General features: G+C 37.7%; 1 protein-coding gene across 1 annotated transcript; it reads right to left on the minus strand.

Moving 5' to 3' along the window:
• Positions 1 to 872: 872 nt before the first annotated feature.
• On the minus strand, positions 873 to 21,259 carry LOC127662754 (transcription factor E2F2-like). The gene is given in 8 exon segments (XM_052154060.1): positions 873 to 3,090; positions 4,027 to 4,207; positions 4,543 to 4,657; positions 4,951 to 5,112; positions 8,693 to 8,912; positions 9,110 to 9,212; positions 20,597 to 20,613; positions 20,616 to 21,259. Coding segments are annotated over 8 exon segments (1,323 nt in total). The 5' UTR covers positions 20,863 to 21,259; the 3' UTR covers positions 873 to 2,812.
• Between the last annotated feature and the right edge of the window lie 703 nt (positions 21,260 to 21,962).

Raw genomic sequence — 21,962 nt, forward strand, 5'->3', positions numbered from 1 at the left:
AGAATAAACTAAATCTCACATTTTAAGAAGGACATTTATTTATTTTTTAAATATAACCTTTTAAATGTGTAAATTATCCTTTAAACACATAACTTACAAGATTTCAGGAACATAATCAGTCATCGTGTCGTCTTTGACAATTAATGGTAGTAATATTAGGTATTATTCTTAGTGGTAAATACAAGATATCTTAGCCTTACAATAAGAGGTCAACATGTAAAGCAAAAAGTGAGCACAACTATCAAGTTATTGTGTTAATATAAGTCTATCAATAGGTCTACGTGAGCATGTGTGGTCTCCCATGATGCAGCTATAAAATGAATGAGATGATCAGAGGGCTAGTCTGAGCCTGCCTGGATGAAATTGACAAAGATTTTGTGCTTTATAAAACACAACACATAACTTTGAAGCTTATCTGTATTTAAGCAGCAGATCATGTAATGTGTGTGGAGAAAAAACAGAGAAAAAGAAAACACTACATACCACAAAGAAACGTTTTGTTTTTATCTTATCTTGATAGGTTTTAACCATTGTTTACAACTAGAATCATGGATTTATAAAAAAATATTTAATTAAATAAAAACATCTGACCTCCCTGGTTAGCTGCAAATATGTAAGAAACGTATCAGACAATTTATATTTTCTGTGTCAGTCTTGATGTTCCGTTCACTTTCACATCTTTATGGAACTTCCTTATTTTACATGTTAACTAACTCCCTAGCTCAATGACTGTAGGCAAAAACAGTTTTCACATAATACAAATCAAATCAGTAACTTTTAACAGAAACTCCTTTATTAAAAAGAATCAAAACATAACACCATGACTTTTAAACATCACAATATATCAAAAGCTAAGTGCTGCCTGTTAAACAGACGGTCTTCCAAAAATGACATCCTGAGACAATTTCCAATTTCCTTCAAATACAAAAACTATAAATACAAAGTTATTCTGTACAATTTTAAAAACATAATGCTTATTTAAAAAGCGAAAACGCAAAAGAAATTCATTATGGACTACAACCAAATTCACCAAAAATGTCAAGTCTTAGTAAACACATCATGCATATACACACACACACACACACACACACACACATTTTTCAAGTTTGTAAGGACAGGACAGTTGTCCACATGTGGGAGAGCTGCATAAAGCAAAACCCAGATAACATTTTTGTACACCCTCCCACAAGGCATAAGTTATCCATAAGTTAATTAGACAAAGATCAAATCAGATTACTACTACTCTTAAATCCAACCCAAAGGCACCTTGACAAATGCTGTATAGATCTTGAAAAATGATAACAAATCCAGGCTTAAAGTTCTAGAATCCTAGGTTGACAAATCTAGAGTATTAAGGCCAAGGTTCAGCATCCTACAAGATCTTTGTTTTTTTGCTCAGGTTTTATTTATTTCAGTCTGACTGAGAAATGATTGTAGAACACACTTAAACTGGGTGAGGAAATGTAGCTTTAAAAATTAGCAATTTTCTATATTGCCTCCCAAACCAGACATGTTCTGCATTGTATGTTTTTTTTTTCTTTTACATTGTAGTCTATCTCTGCAGCAATAAAATCTACCATTCAGGGGAGGTAAGAATCCAAACTCCACACATACAACAAAGTTTTCTTTGTATTTCTAGCAGTACATGAAGTAGTTCAGTGTTCAAACAGAAGGTTTCTGCCAGATCCCCTTAAACGTGCCTTTACTACAAGAGTGGAGCAGAACTTCAACTTAACGTCACTAGGGAAAAATTATTCTAGTCATTGAACAGACCTAAAATGTATCAATTTATCAGTTTGAATAATTCATTTGGTAATGTAAAATTTAGCTGCCAAATATGTACATTCTCTGAGGTTTCTACTAACATACATGCATGTCAGTGCTTAAAAATCAGGCATTATATAGTATCTACTTCATGACCTGGGATAAAGCCACTGCTACAAGTACAAGGCACTACCTCACTGTGGTTTAATTAATCTAAAAAATGGAGGTAGAATGAACAGACAAGCACCCATTTCTAAAAACCCAAGCACTGTTTTCAATTTGAATAGATGATGACTAAATCTGAATCATTTTTTAGAAACAGCTTTTCAAATCTCTGCTTTACTTGAGTCTAGATTTGTTGAGTCTGGTTATGGAGCTAAGATGCAAAACATGACAATTCACAAGTCTTCAACATACACATCCTCAGAAGCACATTTGACTGAGGGCAGCTAGAAATGGTCACACAGCCCTCTACTGGCAATGTTCAACTGTACTACAATTGTTAAAGCTCAATAAAAGCATTTAAAATTACCTGAGTTCAATTCATCCCATTTAAGATTTACTCACAATAGATAAAACACTATGTCCTATAGCTCATACCTAGACACAAGGCAATTAGAAGTTATTTTGGTCAATACTAAATAAAGTTACAAAGATCAACAATTTGCCCATGGGAAAAAATACAAAATAAATTGTAATGTCACCTGACAAATAATTGTTTTGTCCAAAATATCTATAACTAAACAATACACACAAAAAATACCTTATTATTTGTATGACTCAGAAATAATATGGCTTCATAATGTATCTGAATGACACATATATCCACTAGAGGGCACATGCTCACTTTTTAATTAAAGTATTTCTAATCATAAACACGGGAAACTCCATTAAAAACTCCATTCCTAATTCAGTAGTGCACTTTATGCTACAAATTCATTCAATGTCAAATTGTGAAGGTGTCTGTTGTAATGAGGATCAGTGTCTGAATTCAACTAATTCACACAATCAATTATTGTTTAATCACACTGGAACAGGACCCCTGACATTAATGCCTCATGTTGAGCAGATCTCCCAGATCATATGTGTCAAAGAAGTCAGATACACCTTCTCCATCATCCAGACTCCAGAGGTAGTCATCATGAGTGAGCTGAGGAGAGAAACTAACAAAGGGGATGGAGGAGTCAGATGTGAAGGCCGTTCCAGGCAGCTGGTCATCTGTGATTTGCATAAGGCTAGGAGGCAGACCCAGGATCCCTTCCACATCAAGTAGGGAGGTGCTACCACTGGTGCCTGTCATTGACGGCTGTGGCTTAGACAGCAAACCTGTGAAGTAGTAGTAGAGATCATCAGTTGACTCTTTGATCAGCCTGTCATGTTTGGTTTGTTCTCAAGTGAAGTGTTTAGCTAAATTTGACTTAAAACTTGGAAAATATTCCAATATATAAGAGTAAACCATTTAAAAACTCCTGACTCCATTAAATGGCCCAAATGACAATGCTCAAAAACAATGACGCACATAACCATCTCTTTAGTCTTACAACTCTTGCACACAATGTCACCACAAGCAGTTCACACGGGCAGTACTAAAGCCTGTTTTAGGTACTTTTCTCCGAGTCTAGTGCTTTTCATAGCTTTCGCACCGAAGGGACTATAGTTCCTCGAAGCCGTTTTAGGGGACATTTTTAGCGCCTACTGCGGGGTAAGTACTTTGGGGCGTATAGGAATTGTAGGACACTTATAGTGCATTTTTAACATGTTGACCACTGAGTTCAGCGTGGGCTCTGTGGTTAAAGCGCACTTCCGCTGCCTTGTCTCACATTGTTGTTTACACCATTAACTGATAAGGCAGCTGCCTACATTTTCCAATAAACAGCCCTAAACAAACAAAAGTGTAGCTTCAATCCCCATGTTCTCCATCAATGTTGTTGATATTGCAGTTGTTGCTATTGAAATGAGCAAACAAATAATGTCAGACAAATGGTCGATACTAGATGACGTCACTACGGTGGTTCCTTTTTTGAATGCGAAAACAACAGGGGGAAGGTCACGTCAGGTTTTCCGTTCCTCGTAAGAGTTCTCATCTAGAAATGTATTGAGGGAAAAGTACCAGAACTGTAGGTGGGGAAGGGCCTAAAGATCCAGGTGTGTTACATTTAAAAGTACAGTTAATTTGGCACATGCCAGACCATTTTAACACTTTTTTGCTGTTTGATTTCCTGTCCTTTAAAAAATAAAGTAAGCTCAGGGCAATTGTCTCACCCTCTGCTGGCTGGCATTTGGCAGGTGGAAAGAGAGAGGGTGTGGTGGCACTGGGGGTTTGTGGGTAATCTTTTCTGGGTGTGACATTCTTGATGGGACTAACATCATCCAAACATTCTTCAGGACACAAGTACACCTCGATTGGGCCATTCTTGCTCTTCAGGTAAATCTGCAGCGACTCCTGATGATGAAAATTAAAATGTCAAACAAACATACCTTGCAGGCAGAAATAATTATATATATATATATATAAAATTACTGTAGGAAAGCAACACCTCATAATTCCACGTATGAGGAAGTATAAGCACAATCAAGAATTTGAATTTAACAACTCAAACTTATTTAAAAAAAAATAGACAAAGACACAGACCCTCACAGAAGGCAAATCGGCCCTGACATTCAAGGCCTTTTTAAATCTGCATAGCAAAATCCAAATCACACCAGAAGATAATCATTTGAATCAACATAATCAGGTAGATTTATTCATTTTCAATTAAAGGAAATACTATTACTGACCCCGGATGCCTCTGGGATTTCCAGTTTGGTTTCAGACGGAGCTTTTACAGCGATCACAGTTTCATCCTTCAGGCTGGCTATGGAGCGGATGTCCTGATGGGTCACATATCCTAATGTGCGCTTGAGTTAAGGAAAAAAAGCTTTTAAAATGACTTTTCTTTACATTGACTTTACTTAGCATAGCGTGTTATTTTATTGGAACTGAACTATAAAGATTCTCACTTGAAGAGAACTGCAAAAATTTTGATAGTATCTATATTTATGCTGCTTGAATTGTAGCAGCAGAGATGCAGGTTGTTTGCACAGCATGTCTGAGCAGGTTTACAAGCGTTTTCTTTACAAATGACAAAGTGACAAATCGCTCCTTCACATTTCTTCGCTGAACAAACACACACACTGAAAGGATATCTTTGGTTGTCCTTGTTCTCTGTGAGTTTTCGTAGCTGTGCTGAGCTGGACTGAATGAGGTCGTCCAGAGCTTTTTCCTGCCTGTCTAGCTCAGAGAGTTCTTTTCTCAGAGTGCTGGCCTTCTCTGCACCACTGGCTGACCCCTCAAACACACCACTGACCCTACAGCACACAGCACAGGACAGTCTGTTTGAAGACGGCATAGACAAGCATAAAACCAGGCTGATCAAGAAAAACAGGCCTTAACATGAATAATAATAATAATATCTGTCATTAGGTAAAATAGAAGCAGAACTCTGCACTCAGCTTGAGGGAAATTAGGGTTCAGACCTTTAAAAAGTTGTCAAAAAGGAAAAAAAAAGGGCCCTTTAAGAATGACACTGTACCATCTTAAAATAATAGCTCACCCAAAAATGATAAATCATTCATCATTTACACACTCGTCAAACTGCAGAACACAAACAAAGATATTTTAATGGAGATATGAGGTGTTTTTGTCCATACAATCCAAGTCACTGGGCTCCAACACTTTTAAACTCCAAAACAGATATAAAGGAAGCATAAAGGTAATCCATACAATTCTTTAATTTAAATTTTAATTAATTTGGTACCACAGCAAATAAGAATAGCACTGCACTGAGCAGTATGCAATGTGCATTGAGTAGTGAATAGGTGAACAGGTGTAGAGTAATACGGTGGCACATTTGTACTAATTTAACGCTATAAGTTTGTTTATGATTGCTGCTCAAGTATACAAGTAAAAGAATAAGATATATTATTTACATTATTGTTTGCTTATATTAATGCTTAATGTAATAATCATGTTAATTAAGCTTGTGCTGATATATGTTTGTGTATCTGAGCATGCTGTGATATAGCCTATGTGTAAAACAGGTAATGTGTTCAGTGGAGATGATAAAGGTGTCGATAGAAATGATTAGTTGTTGTTTTACTGCATATGTGGAAATATCAGTGAGGGACAGGGGGATGACAGCAGCCAGGCAGGCATTTCAGATGAGTAGGTAAGAATTAACATTTTCTGATAGGGAAGAATGTTTGATATGATACATGTACACAATACAGAAATATTTCAGAAAGTGAAATATTGTCTGCAGATCAATTTGACAGTTTTTTTTTTAATGCAATCTGACGGCCCGCCACAGTCTAATTTGCCCCGCCACGGTCTCGTAATGAACCGAAAACATTCTTACACTTCTCTTGAAAAATATTTTTGCACTTCTCAGTCTCATAATAACAAAATAAAAGGTTGTGTTTTGCGCTCTCTCTCTCGTGCGCAAGTCAGTTCAGTCTACTCCTCCCCCACTGCTGTAAACTCACGCATTCACACACACTCGCAGGTATCTACACTGGAGCATTCCTGGAGCCATCTTACATTATTTGGTTGAGGAGGATGACACATTTTTGAGGTAAGTAACGTTAACCATCCCTCTACATTGCGTGTAAATCACTCGTAAATTTCACATTATGCGACCAAAATGTCTGTTATTATCCACTGGCAACAAGTAAATATTTACATTTCACTCACCAGTGATAGAGTTGTGTAGTTTTAAAGCACCGAAGCCCTTTTACTAAATAAAGACCAATTGATTAAGAAGCTGGATTCAGATGTCTCATGCGCGCAGGAAAAAAAACACTTGTGTCTCGTTCAGTTGAACTCCGAGCATCTCAGGGAAATGCACCGCAGACATTATGTGAGGTCCATCCCCCATAGTCTCCCAAAATCCTGTGGGAAACACTGAGATATATATAATATATATATATATATATATATATACACAGTATCTCACAAAAGTGAGTACACCCCTCACATTTTTGTAAATATTTGATTATATCTTTTCATGTGACAACACTGAAGAAATGACACTTTGCTACAATGTAAAGTAGTGAGTCTACAGCTTGTATAACAGTGTAAATTTGCTGTCCCCTCAAAATAACTCAACACACAGACCATTAATGTCTAAACCGCTGGCAACAAAAGTGAGTACACCCCCTAAGTGAAAATGTCCAAATTGGGCCCAAAGTGTCAATAATTTGTGTGTGGCCACCATTATTTTCCAGCACTGCTTTAACCCTCTTGGGCATGGAGTTCACCAGAGCTTCACAGGTTGCCACTGGAGTCCTCTTCCACTCCTCCATGACGACATCACAGAGCTGGTGGATGTTAGAGACCTTGTACTCCTCCACCTTCTGTTTGAGGATGCCCCACAGATGCTCAATAGGGTTTAGGTCTGGAGATATGCTTGGCCAGTCCATTACCTTCACCCTCAGCTTCTTTAGCAAGCCAGTGGTCATCTTGGAGGTGTGTTTGGGGTCGTTATCATGCTGGAATACTGCCCTGCAGGCCAGTCTCTGAAGGGAGGGGATCATGCTCTGCTTCAGTATGTCACAGTACATGTTGGCATTCATGGTTCCCTCAATTAACTGTAGCTCCCGGTGCCGGCAGCACTCATGCAGTCCCAGACCATGACACACCATGCTTGACTGAAGGCAAGACACACTTGTCTTTGTACTCCTCACCTGGTTTCCGCCACACACGCTTGACACCATCTGAACCAAATAAGTTTATCTTGGTCTCATCAGACCACAGAACATGGTTCCAGTAATCCATGTTCTTAGTCTGCTAGTCTTCAGCAAACTGTTTATGGGCTTTCTTGTGCATCATCTTTAGAAGAGGCTTCCTTCTGGGACGACAGCCATGCAGACTATTTGATGCAGTGTGCGGCGTATGGTCTGAGCACTGACAGGCTGACTCCCAACCCCTTCAACCTCTGCAGCAATGCTGGCAGCACTCATACGCCTATTTCCCAAAGACAATCTCTGGATATGACGCTGAGCACGTGCACTCAACTTCTATGTTCGACCATGTTGAGCCCTGTTCTGAGTGGAACCTGTCCTGTTAAACCGCTGTATGGTCTTGGCCACCGTGCTGCAGCTCAGTGTCAGGGTCTTGGCAATCTTCTTATAGCTTAGGCCATCTTTATGTAGAGCAACAATAATGTTTTCAGATCCTCAGAGAGTTCTTTGCCATAAGGTTCCATGTTGAACTTCCAGTGACCAGTATGAGGGAATGTGAGAGCGATGACACCAAATTTAACATACCTGCTCCCCATTCACACCTGAGACCTTGTAACACTAATGAGTCACATGACACCGGGGAGGGAAAATGGCTAATTTGGCCCAATTTGGACATTTTCACTTAGGGGTGTACTCACTTTTGTTGCCAGTGGTTTAGACATGAATGGCTGTGTGTTGAGTTATTTTGAAGGGAAAGCAAATTTACACTGTTATACAAGCTGTACACTCACTACTTTACATTGTAGCAAAGTGTCATTTCTTCAGTGTTGTCACATGAAAAGATATAATCAAATATTTACAAAAATGCACACACACACACACACACACACACACACATATACATATATATATATATACTATATATATATATATATATATATGAAGAAGCATGCCCTGGGTTACATTATGTCCTTTTTGGAGCTAGCAAGTCTTGGACCCAAATTACTTCCACTGTATGAATATAAACATCCCACATCTATGAAAAAATCTTTGTTTTCTGCAGAAGAAAGTCACACGAGTTTGAGATGGCATAAGGGTGAGTAAATGATGACATAAATTTACATTTGGGTGAACTTTTGTCATCTGAGCCTCATCATATGTATGAATCTTGTCTTTTAACCAAATGTTGAACCTAAGACACACTTACAGCCATTGGATGTTGTTCTTGGATTTCTTGCGTATGAGCTGCACTCCCTCCAGAACATTTGTGATGTCATAGATGCGTCTCTTCTGAACCTCCAAAACCTCCGTGGCCCAGTTCAGATCTAGAACCCCATCAGCCGATTCACTCAATAAGCCAACAAATTTCTTTGTCAGCAGCCCAAGAGAAGTGTCATAACGAGTGCGGTCACCAGGAGACTTGGGAGCTACAGCAAGAGAGAGAGAGAGAGAGAGAGAGAGATAGAGAGAGAGAAGCAAAAGTGTTATTTAGCTGCTGTTCTAATCAGGGGAGCAAGACGCTTGGACAGGTGTTGAAGGGCCCTAAAACATTCAACATGTGGAAACTCAAGTCTTAAATAAATAAAAGTAGGGGCTTTGTTCTAGATCAGTCTGTTTTACTCACTTTTGGGGCTTGGTACCCTCACAAATGCCAAGTTTCCTTTCCCTTTTGGTGTGCGAAATTCAGGGAGATACTGTGGCTCTTCCAGATCTAGCCTCCTCTTGGCCTGAAACACACACGCACGCGCACACACACACACACAAAAGAAGACAAGAGAACAGTGAGATGGTTTTAAAGTAAAGGTGAAAGTTCAAAGACTTGGGAAAAACTGATTATCAGCATTTGAAAATTATTAGTGTAAAAGGTTAAATGATTAGCCTAATGTGACCGGGTATGAGAAACATCTCATTCTTCATGCTTTTAACTATTTATTAGATACATGTAAATGTAGTTTTTACTCCCAACTATTTGAGTGAATGTAGCTACTGAGGTTCAGCATTGTACCATAGTTTCCAAGAACGTTACATTGCATTTACTGTTGTGGTTTAGATTATTTACATTGTGATATAGACCCCGAAAGCTCCTCAGGTCAGCCAGATGTGCTGTTGTCCCCCTAAGAAAGGAAAGAGCGTGTTGAAAAGCTCTGGCAGTGAGACACACTTGAATGAAAGTGTAGTTTGAATTGTATGTAGGGCTGGGTGATATATAAAATATTAACGATGTAAGCGAGATAATTTTGCTGATGATTGACCAATATCGTGAATATCGCGATTATTTTAATGTGCTTTAATTCTCAGGGCTGCACAATTAAACAAAAGAACATCAAAATGGCGAGTTGGTCATATGCGATTATTAATCCACAAAAGGCTGTGATTTAAAGACAGATAAACATGGTCTGTGTGCAATTCAGAACAAACCAGTGATGCGGCAATCTGTGTGCACGCACGTGGCGGCGGTCTCAGATCAGTTCACATGCATCCTGAAATCAAAGTACTACAGGTTGAAGCATTTGCGCAATTCTAAACAATAGTAACAGTTACATGTTATTATACAAATCTACAAACGTGGCACAGAATAACAGAATAGATTACAGCATTTCAGGAAATGCAGAACATTGTAAACTGTCAAATACAGGTTGCTTTTTCAGTGTCGAAATAAAAGCTCTGTGTGAAGTTGAATTAAATACAACAGCACTTTCGGTGTCAAAATAAAAGCCCCATGTTAAGATGAAGTGAAAAGGACAGAAATATATTACTTTTCTATAATGCAAATCTAATAATCAGAATAATAACAATAATTCAGCATTATATTATAATCAACCTGACTTGCCCACAGTAATAAATTAGTATTATGCTATGTTGAACTGGGGTTAAAAAATAAGTCTTTGCATTCCTTCTACATTATTTGTAGCATGCCTCCCATATAATAATTGCAATAAGCATTGTGCTTTGTTACTTTTGATATTAAACAAAGTCTCAGCTTTCAAATTCTGTAAATTTTATCATGAAATTCAATAAATAAATTCTGTTTTGACGCTCTTTAATATGACACGACAGATTGCTGACATGACACATCGGTCAATTCAAGCGGCAGTGCGGAACGTGCGAAAACAGATCATCTCTTCCTCTTTACTACTAGTTATAGAGTGAAATAAACATGAATGAACATCATAAGGTATGTTGAAAGATACAGTACAACTTACTAAAATGTATTAGCTCTCATGTTATCCCCCAATCGGTGTTTCAACCACGAAAAGAAGTCAATAAAACAGCTTGTAAACAATATGTCACGTAACCCTACATTTACCTCAGGAAAGTCATGTCCATAGCTCGATAGTTAGCTAGAAAAAAACTTTAGAGGAGCATTTTGCTAAATATATGCACTATATTACATATTCATTATATTCATCCTTGTTAGTGATGTCTCATTCATTGTATATTTGAATAAATCTGTCATGAAAACAAGTTATGACAGCCACCGTTTAAATGTTTATATTTCTACAACAAATTCAAGTAGAAACATAATTATATCATTAAAATGTTGATATAAAAACTGCCTTATTTAAATGTAAAATGTTTGTATGCAAAATAAAATAGTTTTTATTTGAGTGTTGATTTTTATATCTAAAATAAACAGAAACAGAATTTGGGATCAAAATCGAATCGATAGCTTGTGAATCGAAATCGAATCCTGAAATCTGTCGTCAGTACCCAGCCCTACATTGTTCATTACAAAATGTATTAGTAAAACATATGAAGGTAAATAACGCTTCTTTATAAAGCTACTATGTACAGGTATCATTGTGTATGAAATATAAATATTAAGTGCATATCAATGAAAATAATTTAATTTAATTATCCCTTATGTTTATTTAAAGGTGCAGTATGTAACAATTTTCATGTAATATTCACCTTTTTTTTTTTTTGCCAATGTGTGAATGAATGGCTAGTAATGCAACTTAAAAAATTTGCCCTTCCCGGACTTCCTGGGTTGCCTATTAAAGCCTGTAGACTGGTTTTCATGCGAAGGGAAGGGGTCGATTTTACCGGGAAAATCCAAAGGATGTGACATTTATGCGCGCTCCCGAGAGCCTTACCTCAGTGCTTCTCTTTCGCTATTCAACAGCAACAACAAAGAGTCTTCATCAAAAGGTAACGTTATCTTAGAAATGGAGTCCAGCAAACGGCCAGCTCCCAGCACAACACCGACCGACTCCTACACAAACTCTGACTAAGCCAAAAAATTAAAATAACAAATGTATCTACTGAATCCCATCTGGCTATGTGGGAACTTGATCGTGGTCGAGCGAAAACTAGAGAGTACATCGGCAGGGCATTTGATTCCTGTAGGGACCTTCGATCGGTTTTGGGGATCAAAACCAACCCTGAATTGGTGTTCTTCTTATTGGACAAGTAAGCGCCAACATAGGCTATTGTATAAATGCAGTCACTGTATCATGCAAAGAAAAGTGATTACTTCAAACTACAATCTTGCATATTCAGACCTAAATCTACACTTTATTTTAGCCCTGTTCCAGAACTGGAGAGTCAAATAAAATATATAGTCTCAAAGTTTGTAGTAAAACAGTCATAACTGTGTAATTTTAATTATGCTACCTCATCTGTCAGCATGACGCCAGTGGATCACGTTCAGTCTCTTTGTACGTTACGTCATTGTTTTGGCCGATGCTCGCTCGTGTTCCTATGGAGTGTGTGCATGAGCATGAGCAACAGGTAGCTGCAGTTCACTTAAAGGCCCAAGGTATCATTAATAACAAGGGTTTCTGAATCGTACAAACTGCACCTTTAATGAAAAACTAATTATTAGATTTTTATTTAATGTCTTTAAAATATTTAATCTACTTGGCTTCAATGGCTGTTTGGATGAAATGATGGTTCCTCTGATAAAACTTTTGAGCCATTTTAGAGCAAATACATAATTATTTAGATATACACTAAGGACCAAAAGTAGTGCTGGACGATATGGCCAAAACGTATATCACGATATATTTCTTAATTTCGGGTGATGCAATTTATTTCCTATATCGATATGAACAATATAAAAGCCTCACACAATGGATGAATGTACCTACAAACTTCTGAAAAATGAATTTGCTAAGTCTATGAAACCTCTTCCTTTAAAACTATATAATTTTTAATAAAAGCTGTACAAATAAATTAATGGTCAGCTTTTATTTGCAATTAGCCTTCATACAAACAAGAAATGTCAAATAAACATAAAACTCTCACCTTTGTCAATATAAAAAATATATTTCCCCTCCTTAAAATATTATTAAAAACCACGCTGTGAATTGTAAAAAATATAATGATATATACTTAAAATACCTGTAAGTAGTAAAACAATACAAATGGGCCAAAAAATGCGTATTAAGTTCAGAAACCTTTTGAGTCCCCCCTACCTTGCACCACAGTGGTTTGGTCCACTGCCTGCTTTCCCCCTTTACGTCGCCTACACACACAAGTCCGGTGGAGTTCGAATTGCTTCGTTAATTGTGGAACTCCAGCAAGTAGACTGGCAGCGGCAAGGCTAGTTTATTCACTTTAAGCATCGGATGAAGTGATTATTTTCTCTTAAATACAGATGATGCAGAGTCATTAATAAATTAGTCTTGACAAAAATAAGTGACAAATGCTGTAATGTAGCCTATCAAAATATCGGAAATGTGTTCAAAAATAATTTCACCGTTATTGAAAAAACAAATTATATTGCGATACATATTGATATTGAATTATTGTCCAGCCCTAAACAAAAGTTTGGAACAATGTACAAATTTAGCTGTTTCGGAAGGAAATTGGCACTTTAATTCACCAAAGTAGCATTCAACTGTTCACAAAGTATAGCCAGGACATTACTGATGTAAAAAACAGCACCATCACTATTTGAAAAAAGTATTTTCTCCCAATTTGGAATGCCCAATTCCCACTACTTAGTAGGTTCTCGTGGTGGCGCGGTTACTCACCACAATCCAGGTGGTTGCCTCCGCTTCTGAGACAGTCAATCCGTGCATCTTTTCACATGGCTCGCTCTGCATGACACTGCGGAGACCCACAACACTGGAGGCTCATGCTACTCTCTGTGATCCATGCACCACACACTCCACTGAGAGCGAGAACCACTAATCGGGACCACGAAGAGGTTACCCCAAGTGACTCTACCCTCCCTAGCAACCGGGCCAATTTGTTTGCTTAGTAGACCAGGTTCCACAAAAGGCTGTGATTTAAAGACAGATAAACATGGTCTGTGTGCAATTCAGAACAAACCAGTGATGCGGCGATCTGTGTGCACGCACGTGGCGGCGGTCTCAGATCAGTTCACATGCATCCTGAAATCAAAGTACTACAGGTTGAAGCATTTGCGCAATTCTAAACAATAGTAACAGTTACATGTTATTATACAAATCTACAAACGAATCCAGCACACCCTGGATTCGAACTCGTCACTCCAGGGGTGGTAGTCAGCGTCAATATTCACTGTGCTACCCAGGCCCCCTAAAAAAAGTTATTTTTTATCAAATCTAGACAGGCCCAATTTCCGGCAGCCATCACTCCAATACCTTATCCTTGCGTAATCATGCTAAATTGCTAATTTGGTACTACAAACACAGTTGAAAGCTCTTTGGTTCATTGAATGAAACATTGTCTTTGTGTTTATTTTTGAGTTGCCACAGTATGCAATAGACTGGCATGTCTTAAGGTCAAAATTATTTAAGAAATGGAAAAAAAACCAGCATTCTCTAAAAACTCAGCAATTAATAATTGTTTTATGGAATGAAGGATATACAATGCTTGAAATTGCCAAAAAACTGTAGACTTCATTCAAAGGTGTACACTACAGTCTTCAAAGACAAAGGACAACAGGTTCTAACAAGGACAGAAAAAGATGTGGAAGGCAGAGATGTACAACTAAACAAGAGGATAAGTACATCAGAGTCTCTAGTTTGAGAAAGTTTAATGTACAACAGTAAAGAGAAGACTCAGTGGTGCAGGCCTTATGGGAAGAATTGCAAAGAAAAAGCAACTTTTGAAACAGAAAAACAAGAAGAAAAGGTTAGAGTAGGCAAAGAAAAACAGACATTGGACAACAGATAACTGGAAAAGATTGTTATGGATCTCAACTCCATTGAGCTTTTGTGGGTTCAGCTAGACTGTAAACAAGACAGCAACATCTATGGCAAGTGCTGCAGCAAGCGTGGGGTGAAATGTCTCTTGACATGGAGGATTTTTTGATGAGAACTCTTTGAAGTAGTTTAAAAAGTTCTGAATTTTTTTTCAAATTGTAATACCAATTTATTTCCATAAGAGCAAAATCTGTATATTATTCAACATTTTTGGCCCTCAGTGTATATCGAATATCGTCAATAGGCTGAAAAATATTAAAGACATATTGCCCAGCCTTATTGCATTGATCAAGAACAATCCCTCCCCTTGAGTTACACTGACTCACTGCTTCCTCAAGTGCCCGAATGCAACCTGACACTTAAAATCCATCCCTATACAAAAAACATGAAGATCTTACCCATTTCTTGTATATCTTTAGTGGAGGGAGACATTCAAACCAATCACACTAATACCACAGACATTTCATTCAAGGGTCAATTTACCAACTGCTAATCCTGTTCATTCAATCATAGAATAAGTTACAAATAAACACACATACACACCTACACATTGTCAGCAGTTGTATCTTGAAACAACTTTTTTTTAAACAACTGGAAAATTAAGGACGAGTTTTTGAGAAGCATGACAGAGCACAAAAAAAAGTTGTTTCAAGATACAACTGCTGACAATATGACAACCAGATGCTATAATTCACAGTTGAGTGTGATAGGTTTTTTTGTTTTCTTTTTTAATCTTTAGCATTCCACAGGTGGGCTGTGACAGACCAACTCCACAAACTGGTTTAGAAGTCAAGTTTGATCTCCAACAGTTCCTTTAGATGCTGATAGTTTATGAACTCAAGATTACCAAATTCAATACCAGAAGTTAATCTGGATATTAATGCCTGTTGCAAAATGCAAACTTATGTGTTTTTCCCAATAGCCCATTTCATCCCTATTAGAGAATTGCAGGAAGATCTACTAGAGTGAATGGAACAGGCAGCAACACAGCTGTTGCTCACATATCATGTCCCTCTGTAAAGTAATTGCAGGCATTTTCAATTCATGTTTATACATCAGCTTTTTAAATCTGCATGGAAATTAGCCGTGACAGAAGCTTGTAGCATGTTATGAATATTTTATAGAGTAACCTTCTTAAAAATGTTATAAAATGTGGTAACTTAAGAAATATATATCCAATATATATTTAACAGACATTGAGCATGTGCTAAGAGCTGCCTACCCATCTTGTGTGTCTTTAAAATGCTTGCATTGTTCTGACCTAAACGACATCTACACCTGTCACTGACATCTGGAACTGCTGAGCAGGTGGTTGGGTTTCCTTTACTCATTCATTTTCTTCTGCTCTTTTTTTGGCTTTTTTAAACTTATCTGTCTTACACACAACTACCCCCCTTTACTTTTATGTATTTATGTAAGAGTCAAGACCACAAAGGGATATTTCACCCCAAAATTCTGTTATAATTTACACAACCTTATGCTATTGCAAACCTTTTGCATTTTTGTGGTTTGGTTTCTCAAAACAGCATCTCGTATGTGTAAGAGATTGTGGTCGGTTCTGCCCATTTCCGGTGTAAGTGGGAAATGAGAAGTGAGAAATGCTGGCTCAGATCGTATGGAGTTGAAGCTGAATCATTCACTTCTAAGCACTGGTCTGAGAGCAGCTTTACCTTCTAAAATTCTAACTCTGATCACTATTAAGATTGTTTGCTTTCTGAGCACCATATCTATATCAGAACTGGTGAAACCTCTCCAGGCCAAGGAGTTTCCTAAAGATATGTAAATCCATTGTCTAAGCTACAATCATAAACCACAGCACAATTGGGTGAAAGGTATGTGTGTATGTTTGCGTTTGTGTGTAGGCACTAGAGAAAACAGGGCTCCAGACTAAAAAAACGACTAAGGAGCCATTGGCTCCTAAACTGAAACATTTAGGAGCTAAATGGCTGTTTTAGTTGCCACATCACAGAATTTCACAATTTAGATTGCTCTTGTTCAAAAACAAGATAGAAAGCCAAAGAAAAGACAGCTGATAACTCATTAATCTGGTTGAATATATATATATATATATATATATATATATATATATATATATATATATATATATATATATACTGTACAGTTGAGTACACACAATTTCATTCCCCTTTGTCTCATAAGTTTTCACACCCCTGTCTGAATTTATACAAATATAAAATATATTTTTTTGTTTAGTACTGCCCTTCAGAATCTACATAACAGGTATTTACATTAAGTTTTAATATGCATATTTTAGTGTGTTGCCTTTTTAAGCATCAGTGAATGTTTGCACCTTGTGTAATAGTTTTGTATGAGTTCCTCAATGGTCCTAAGTATCAAAAGCTGGATCTCACATCGCCCATCTGGTCTGATCCCACAGATAGGGCTGCAACTAACGATTATGGATGGGGGAGGGTATTTATATGGGCTAGCCGGGGGTATGCCAAGCGATGATCCTCAGATTTGACAGGAAAATACAGATTTATAAAAACATAAAGTATGTTTTTATAAAACATACTTTATGTTTTTAACATAAAGTATGGGGGGTCAGCTTTTAAAAATACCTCTAAATGACATTCACTGAATTAATCACTGAAATGTTTTCCATTTAAACATTTCTAAAAACCCTTAATAAAATACACATTTAATTGAGAAGCAGCATATATGATATTTCGACTTGCTTTAAGCGAATGTATCTTAAATATACAGTAAGTGTTTTTAACATAAGTGTATTTTTCACTTGGTTATACTTCTGCTAGTGCAGTTAACACTGCTCTGTTCATCTGGTACATGTTTCATGTTTCCGGAGATGTTCCAGTGTTTCAATTCACTTCCTCTGCAGGCTCGTTCTTTAAAGCGTATTATATGTCAAGTCAACCCTCCCCCTTTGTCTTCTGCTCTGAGTGTCCTTTCCCTGAATTTCTCACTAACTGGTTCTCTCGATGGCCATTACGCCCCTGATCGGCCCAAAAGTGGGTTGGCCCACCGGGAAATGCCCGGTATGCCAGATTACCAGTCCAGCCCTGCTTCTGATTAATCATAATATTAGATATTTTTAAACAATTATATTCTGCCTGAAAAAGTTTTCTGTATGCCTACACATAGATACAAGTGACAGGAATTACCTACAAACTCCTGTGCCACTCCCAAATGTAAAACACATACACACTCTCTCTTCCCACAGTGCAAAGTGAGAAAGGTCATTCTGCATCAATGACATAGTCTGAAGTGTAAAAGTGAAAGAGAGGCACAGGCAAAAAGAAGAAAGGGGGAAGTCCAGATGAAAAGGAAGAGCGTGGAGGACACTTTTGAAATGCAAAACTTGCCCAGACAGGGCTAAGCGGAGTGATCTGTATTACACAGAACTCAACAGCTATGGCTGTTTTACCCTGAAACCCCTCACCCACCTCGCTGATACAACACCTGGTTACTGGAGGCCCCGGAGGGAAAGATGGATAAAGGAGGAGGAAAGGATTGTCACCAGGGTCTTCAGAAACAAAGCCAATTCACTTGTACTTCAACGTAGTGATCACAGACCAGTGGCTGATCACTTGATCTCAGACATGTGAGTTTGGAGTGAACCAGAGACCAAGTGGTCTCTCTGACCTTTTCTAGTCTCAAGATTTCTTTATTTCCCTTCTCTGGAGCTTGCAGAAACCACATTTCATTAACAGCAATTACTGCTGCGTTCTATATTGTTGTGCATTTTCTAAACAATACATTAACATAACCTATGATAAGAGAAATATAATCTGGGAGACTTAATAAAGTCTGAAATATCCTGAACTCTCTCAGACTTTATTAATAAAGGATATGAAACCCATAAATCAAAAGGCTGGTTTTACTACAGGACATGATTTGTGTGAAAACAGAGAACACTGACATACATATCTACATATAAGAATGTTAGTTACTGTTAATGACCCTGAACTAGTATAAATTAATCAGTTTAAGGCATTAACTGATTTATATTTGCTACTTACACAAGGCGAGTTAATTTTAGAAAAGTTAACCTTAGGGGAACTGTGTTTCTGCAGAATCCAAAAAAAGTATTTATAAGTTTATGAAGATATCTGAACAGAGGTTCAAATGTTTGATAGCAGAAGAGAGAGCTTCAGGTTTGGCTGTCCTGTCAAACTGAACGGGGGAAAGTATCATTCAAGGGAGGAGGAAAAAGAGTGAAACTCTCACAGCAGGAGATATGACTGTAGCAAACCGCTGTGATTAAAAAAAAAACAACTGAAGGGAAAATAGGGGCTGTTCATGTCATGTGCAGATTCACTAGGTACACAGCTAACAATTAAGCATGATGTATTTTAATAATACAGCCTACATGGGGAAATTAAGGATGTTTGGAATCATGGAAAAAGTTAGTAACAAGACCAGCATTCTGCCCTAATCTGACCACAAGATTTCATAATTGAGAAACCATTTTGAGTTGATCAGGTATCATATCCAACCCAGAGAAGCTTCTTAAGATTTATCTCTAGAGTTATTAAAGCATGTGCATCAAATCCTCCATGCAGACGCTTGGCCTGTTATCTGCGCTGCCCCATATTCTTCAGTGTGAGCCTGTAATTATTTCTTTGTTTATCAGCTGGAAGCAGTAAGCAGCACACCGTGAAGTTTCTTTCAAATGTTCACTTGGACGGTTCCTGGAGCAGAGAGTGTTACCATGACCTTTCCAACAGGTTACGCTTGTGAGACAAGTGTACCATGAAGAAAGTGACATCATAATGACAACTACAGCTGCATCATCTAAAAGCATTCTCTGTAATGTGGCAGGCTTTTAACAGGTGGTTTTTAAAGGACTGTTCCGTGTTCAATACAAATTAAGCTCAATCTACTGCATTTGTGGCATAATATTGATTAATACAAAAATGCTTTGAAACGTCCCTCCATTCTTTAAAAAAAAGAAGCAAAACTCTTGGTTCCAGTGAGGCACTTACAATGGAAGTGAATGGGGGCCAATTTTTTTTACATTAAAATACTCACTGTTTCAAAAGTATAGCCTCAAGACGTAAACAATATGCATGAAAACATGATTTTAGTGTGATAAAATCACATACTAACCTTTTCTGTGTAAAGTTATAGCCAATTTTACAACTTCATTAAAATGACAACGTAATGTCAGCAAACCCTAAAACAATACAATGACTGTAAAAATTACAATTTAAACAACTTTACAGCTCTAACATTTTACAAGTTTTAACAGAAGTAATGAAAGTGCATTTATAAAATTATAATCCTCACATTTCTTTGTTTAAACCCTCAATAAATTGACCACATTCACTTCCATTGTAAGTGTCTCGCTGTCTCCTCGATTTTTGCTTCTTTTAAAGAAAAGAAGGGATGAGTCGAAATAAATTTTTGTGGCAATCATCAATATGCCACAAATGCTGTCGATTGAGCTTAACGTTTATTAGACCCAGGACATTCCTTGTAGGAGGCAAACTCATTCATGTTTAACTAAATAAAGCGGGGCACGTAGGTAAGTCTTGGCTCCAAATATCGGAATACTTTATGTTTTTATAAATCTGTATTTTCCTGTCAAATCTGAGGATCATCGCTTGGCATACCCCCGGCTAGCCCATATAAATACCCTCCCCCATCCATCAGCCTCTACCACAACCCCGCTGAAATAACCCTAAAGGTCCTGTCTGTCCAAAATGACTGAAATATACATGCAGTGCTGTGGTCATGCTCTCCAATTACTGGCCTGTTTTATTCATTTAGCAGGAACTGGTTATAAAGAGTACAACATAGTTGGCACAAAAACCTCCTGGTGGGGCCACAAACGACGCTTTTACGTTCAAAAATGGATTTTACAGTGTGACTGTTGCTGTGGGTTAGTAAATGATATATTATTGTATTAGTACTTGAAATAGCAAGCATGTATATTCATGATGTTGCAGTGAGAGCTTGTGCATGAGTGGTGGTGGAAAGAGGCTTACCGGCAGCCGGCCGGTGGGGTTCGCACAGGCTTAGCTTCGGGCCCGTGAGGGGTCGCGTACAGGCAGTTGGCTCTCTGCTCCGCAGCTGTCGTGTTGCCGATTTGAGTGAAGTATCCAGCCGGTATCGAATTCATCGGCGGGCTCGCAAGTCCAGTGTTGAAAAAATCTGTCCTCATCCCGGAGAACATTGTTTTCTGCTGGCAAGAGAGTCCAACGACTGCACCTCTTCCTGAAGCAGGAGAAATCCCTCTGGGTATCCGAATCATTTTTCACGCGAAATGAAAGAAAACCCGCGAAAATTATGCAGTGTGTTATATTTAACAAAATAGGCTATATTAAAAATTACAACAGACAATTTGCTCTTAAGTATAATAAATACTGTCAAATACTGAAGATAAATAATGCGTTCAAAATAACAAAAACCGAAATATTACTGCTTCGGTACCAGTTCTCTCTCCTTTGTTGTAGTTGCACGAGAGTAACTTGCACATAAAATAACTTAAAATTAAACATATATAAAAATGTCCAGCTTTCTTAAGCTTTATATATCCACGTTTCAAAAAACAAATAAAGCTAAGAAATAATGTTCTTCTTTTTGTTTTTGCGCAAAGCCGGTGATGGTGAGAAATGTGTCTATCAATCTATCTATTTGTCTGTCTGTCTGTAATCTCTCTCCGGCAGAAGAGCTTTTCTTTTACATTAGCTCTACAGAGGAGGGCTATTTTAGCGCCAAATTACGTCGCGCGAAATTTGGATCTCCCGCGGTTTGAAGTGCTCTGTGATTGGCTGACGGCACGCCGGGGCTAGTTCGATTCTGAATATATTTACATGCCGTTGGTGCCTACCTCTTAAAGCGACAGCGCGGATCCTTTTGGGAACAAGGGCGTTCATACGCAATAACAGCGTTATCAAACATAACATAGTTATATTTAAATTTAGTTTTACAACTGAATTTTCATATCCGTTAATCGCTTAAAATACCAATTTGTTCTATGACTAAATGCCCATGATCGCTACAGTTGAATTCTGTAAACAACAACAAATATAGAGAAACAAACATCGAAGCATGAACACACATTAAAAACAAATAAAACACAAAAATATAATCTTAAAAGAATACCTATATTGTGTTTCTATGGTTTCTAGATGTGTCACTGTCACACACAGATCTTGAATGTCAACGATTTTCAACAGCAAAATGGGAAAATTGTTGAGACTGGTGTAGCCTGACTCAGTGAAAAGAGAATTTGAAGGAGAAAACAAGCATTCTGAACTCATAAACAGACCCACAAAAAGGAACAGAACACAACAGAGCCTTGTGCTTGAAAGGGATCTTATCATCTGGCACAAAGACTAAACCCCCGCC

This window comes from Xyrauchen texanus, chromosome 22 (genome assembly GCF_025860055.1).
Source record: "Xyrauchen texanus isolate HMW12.3.18 chromosome 22, RBS_HiC_50CHRs, whole genome shotgun sequence".
NCBI lineage: Eukaryota > Metazoa > Chordata > Actinopteri > Cypriniformes > Catostomidae > Xyrauchen > Xyrauchen texanus.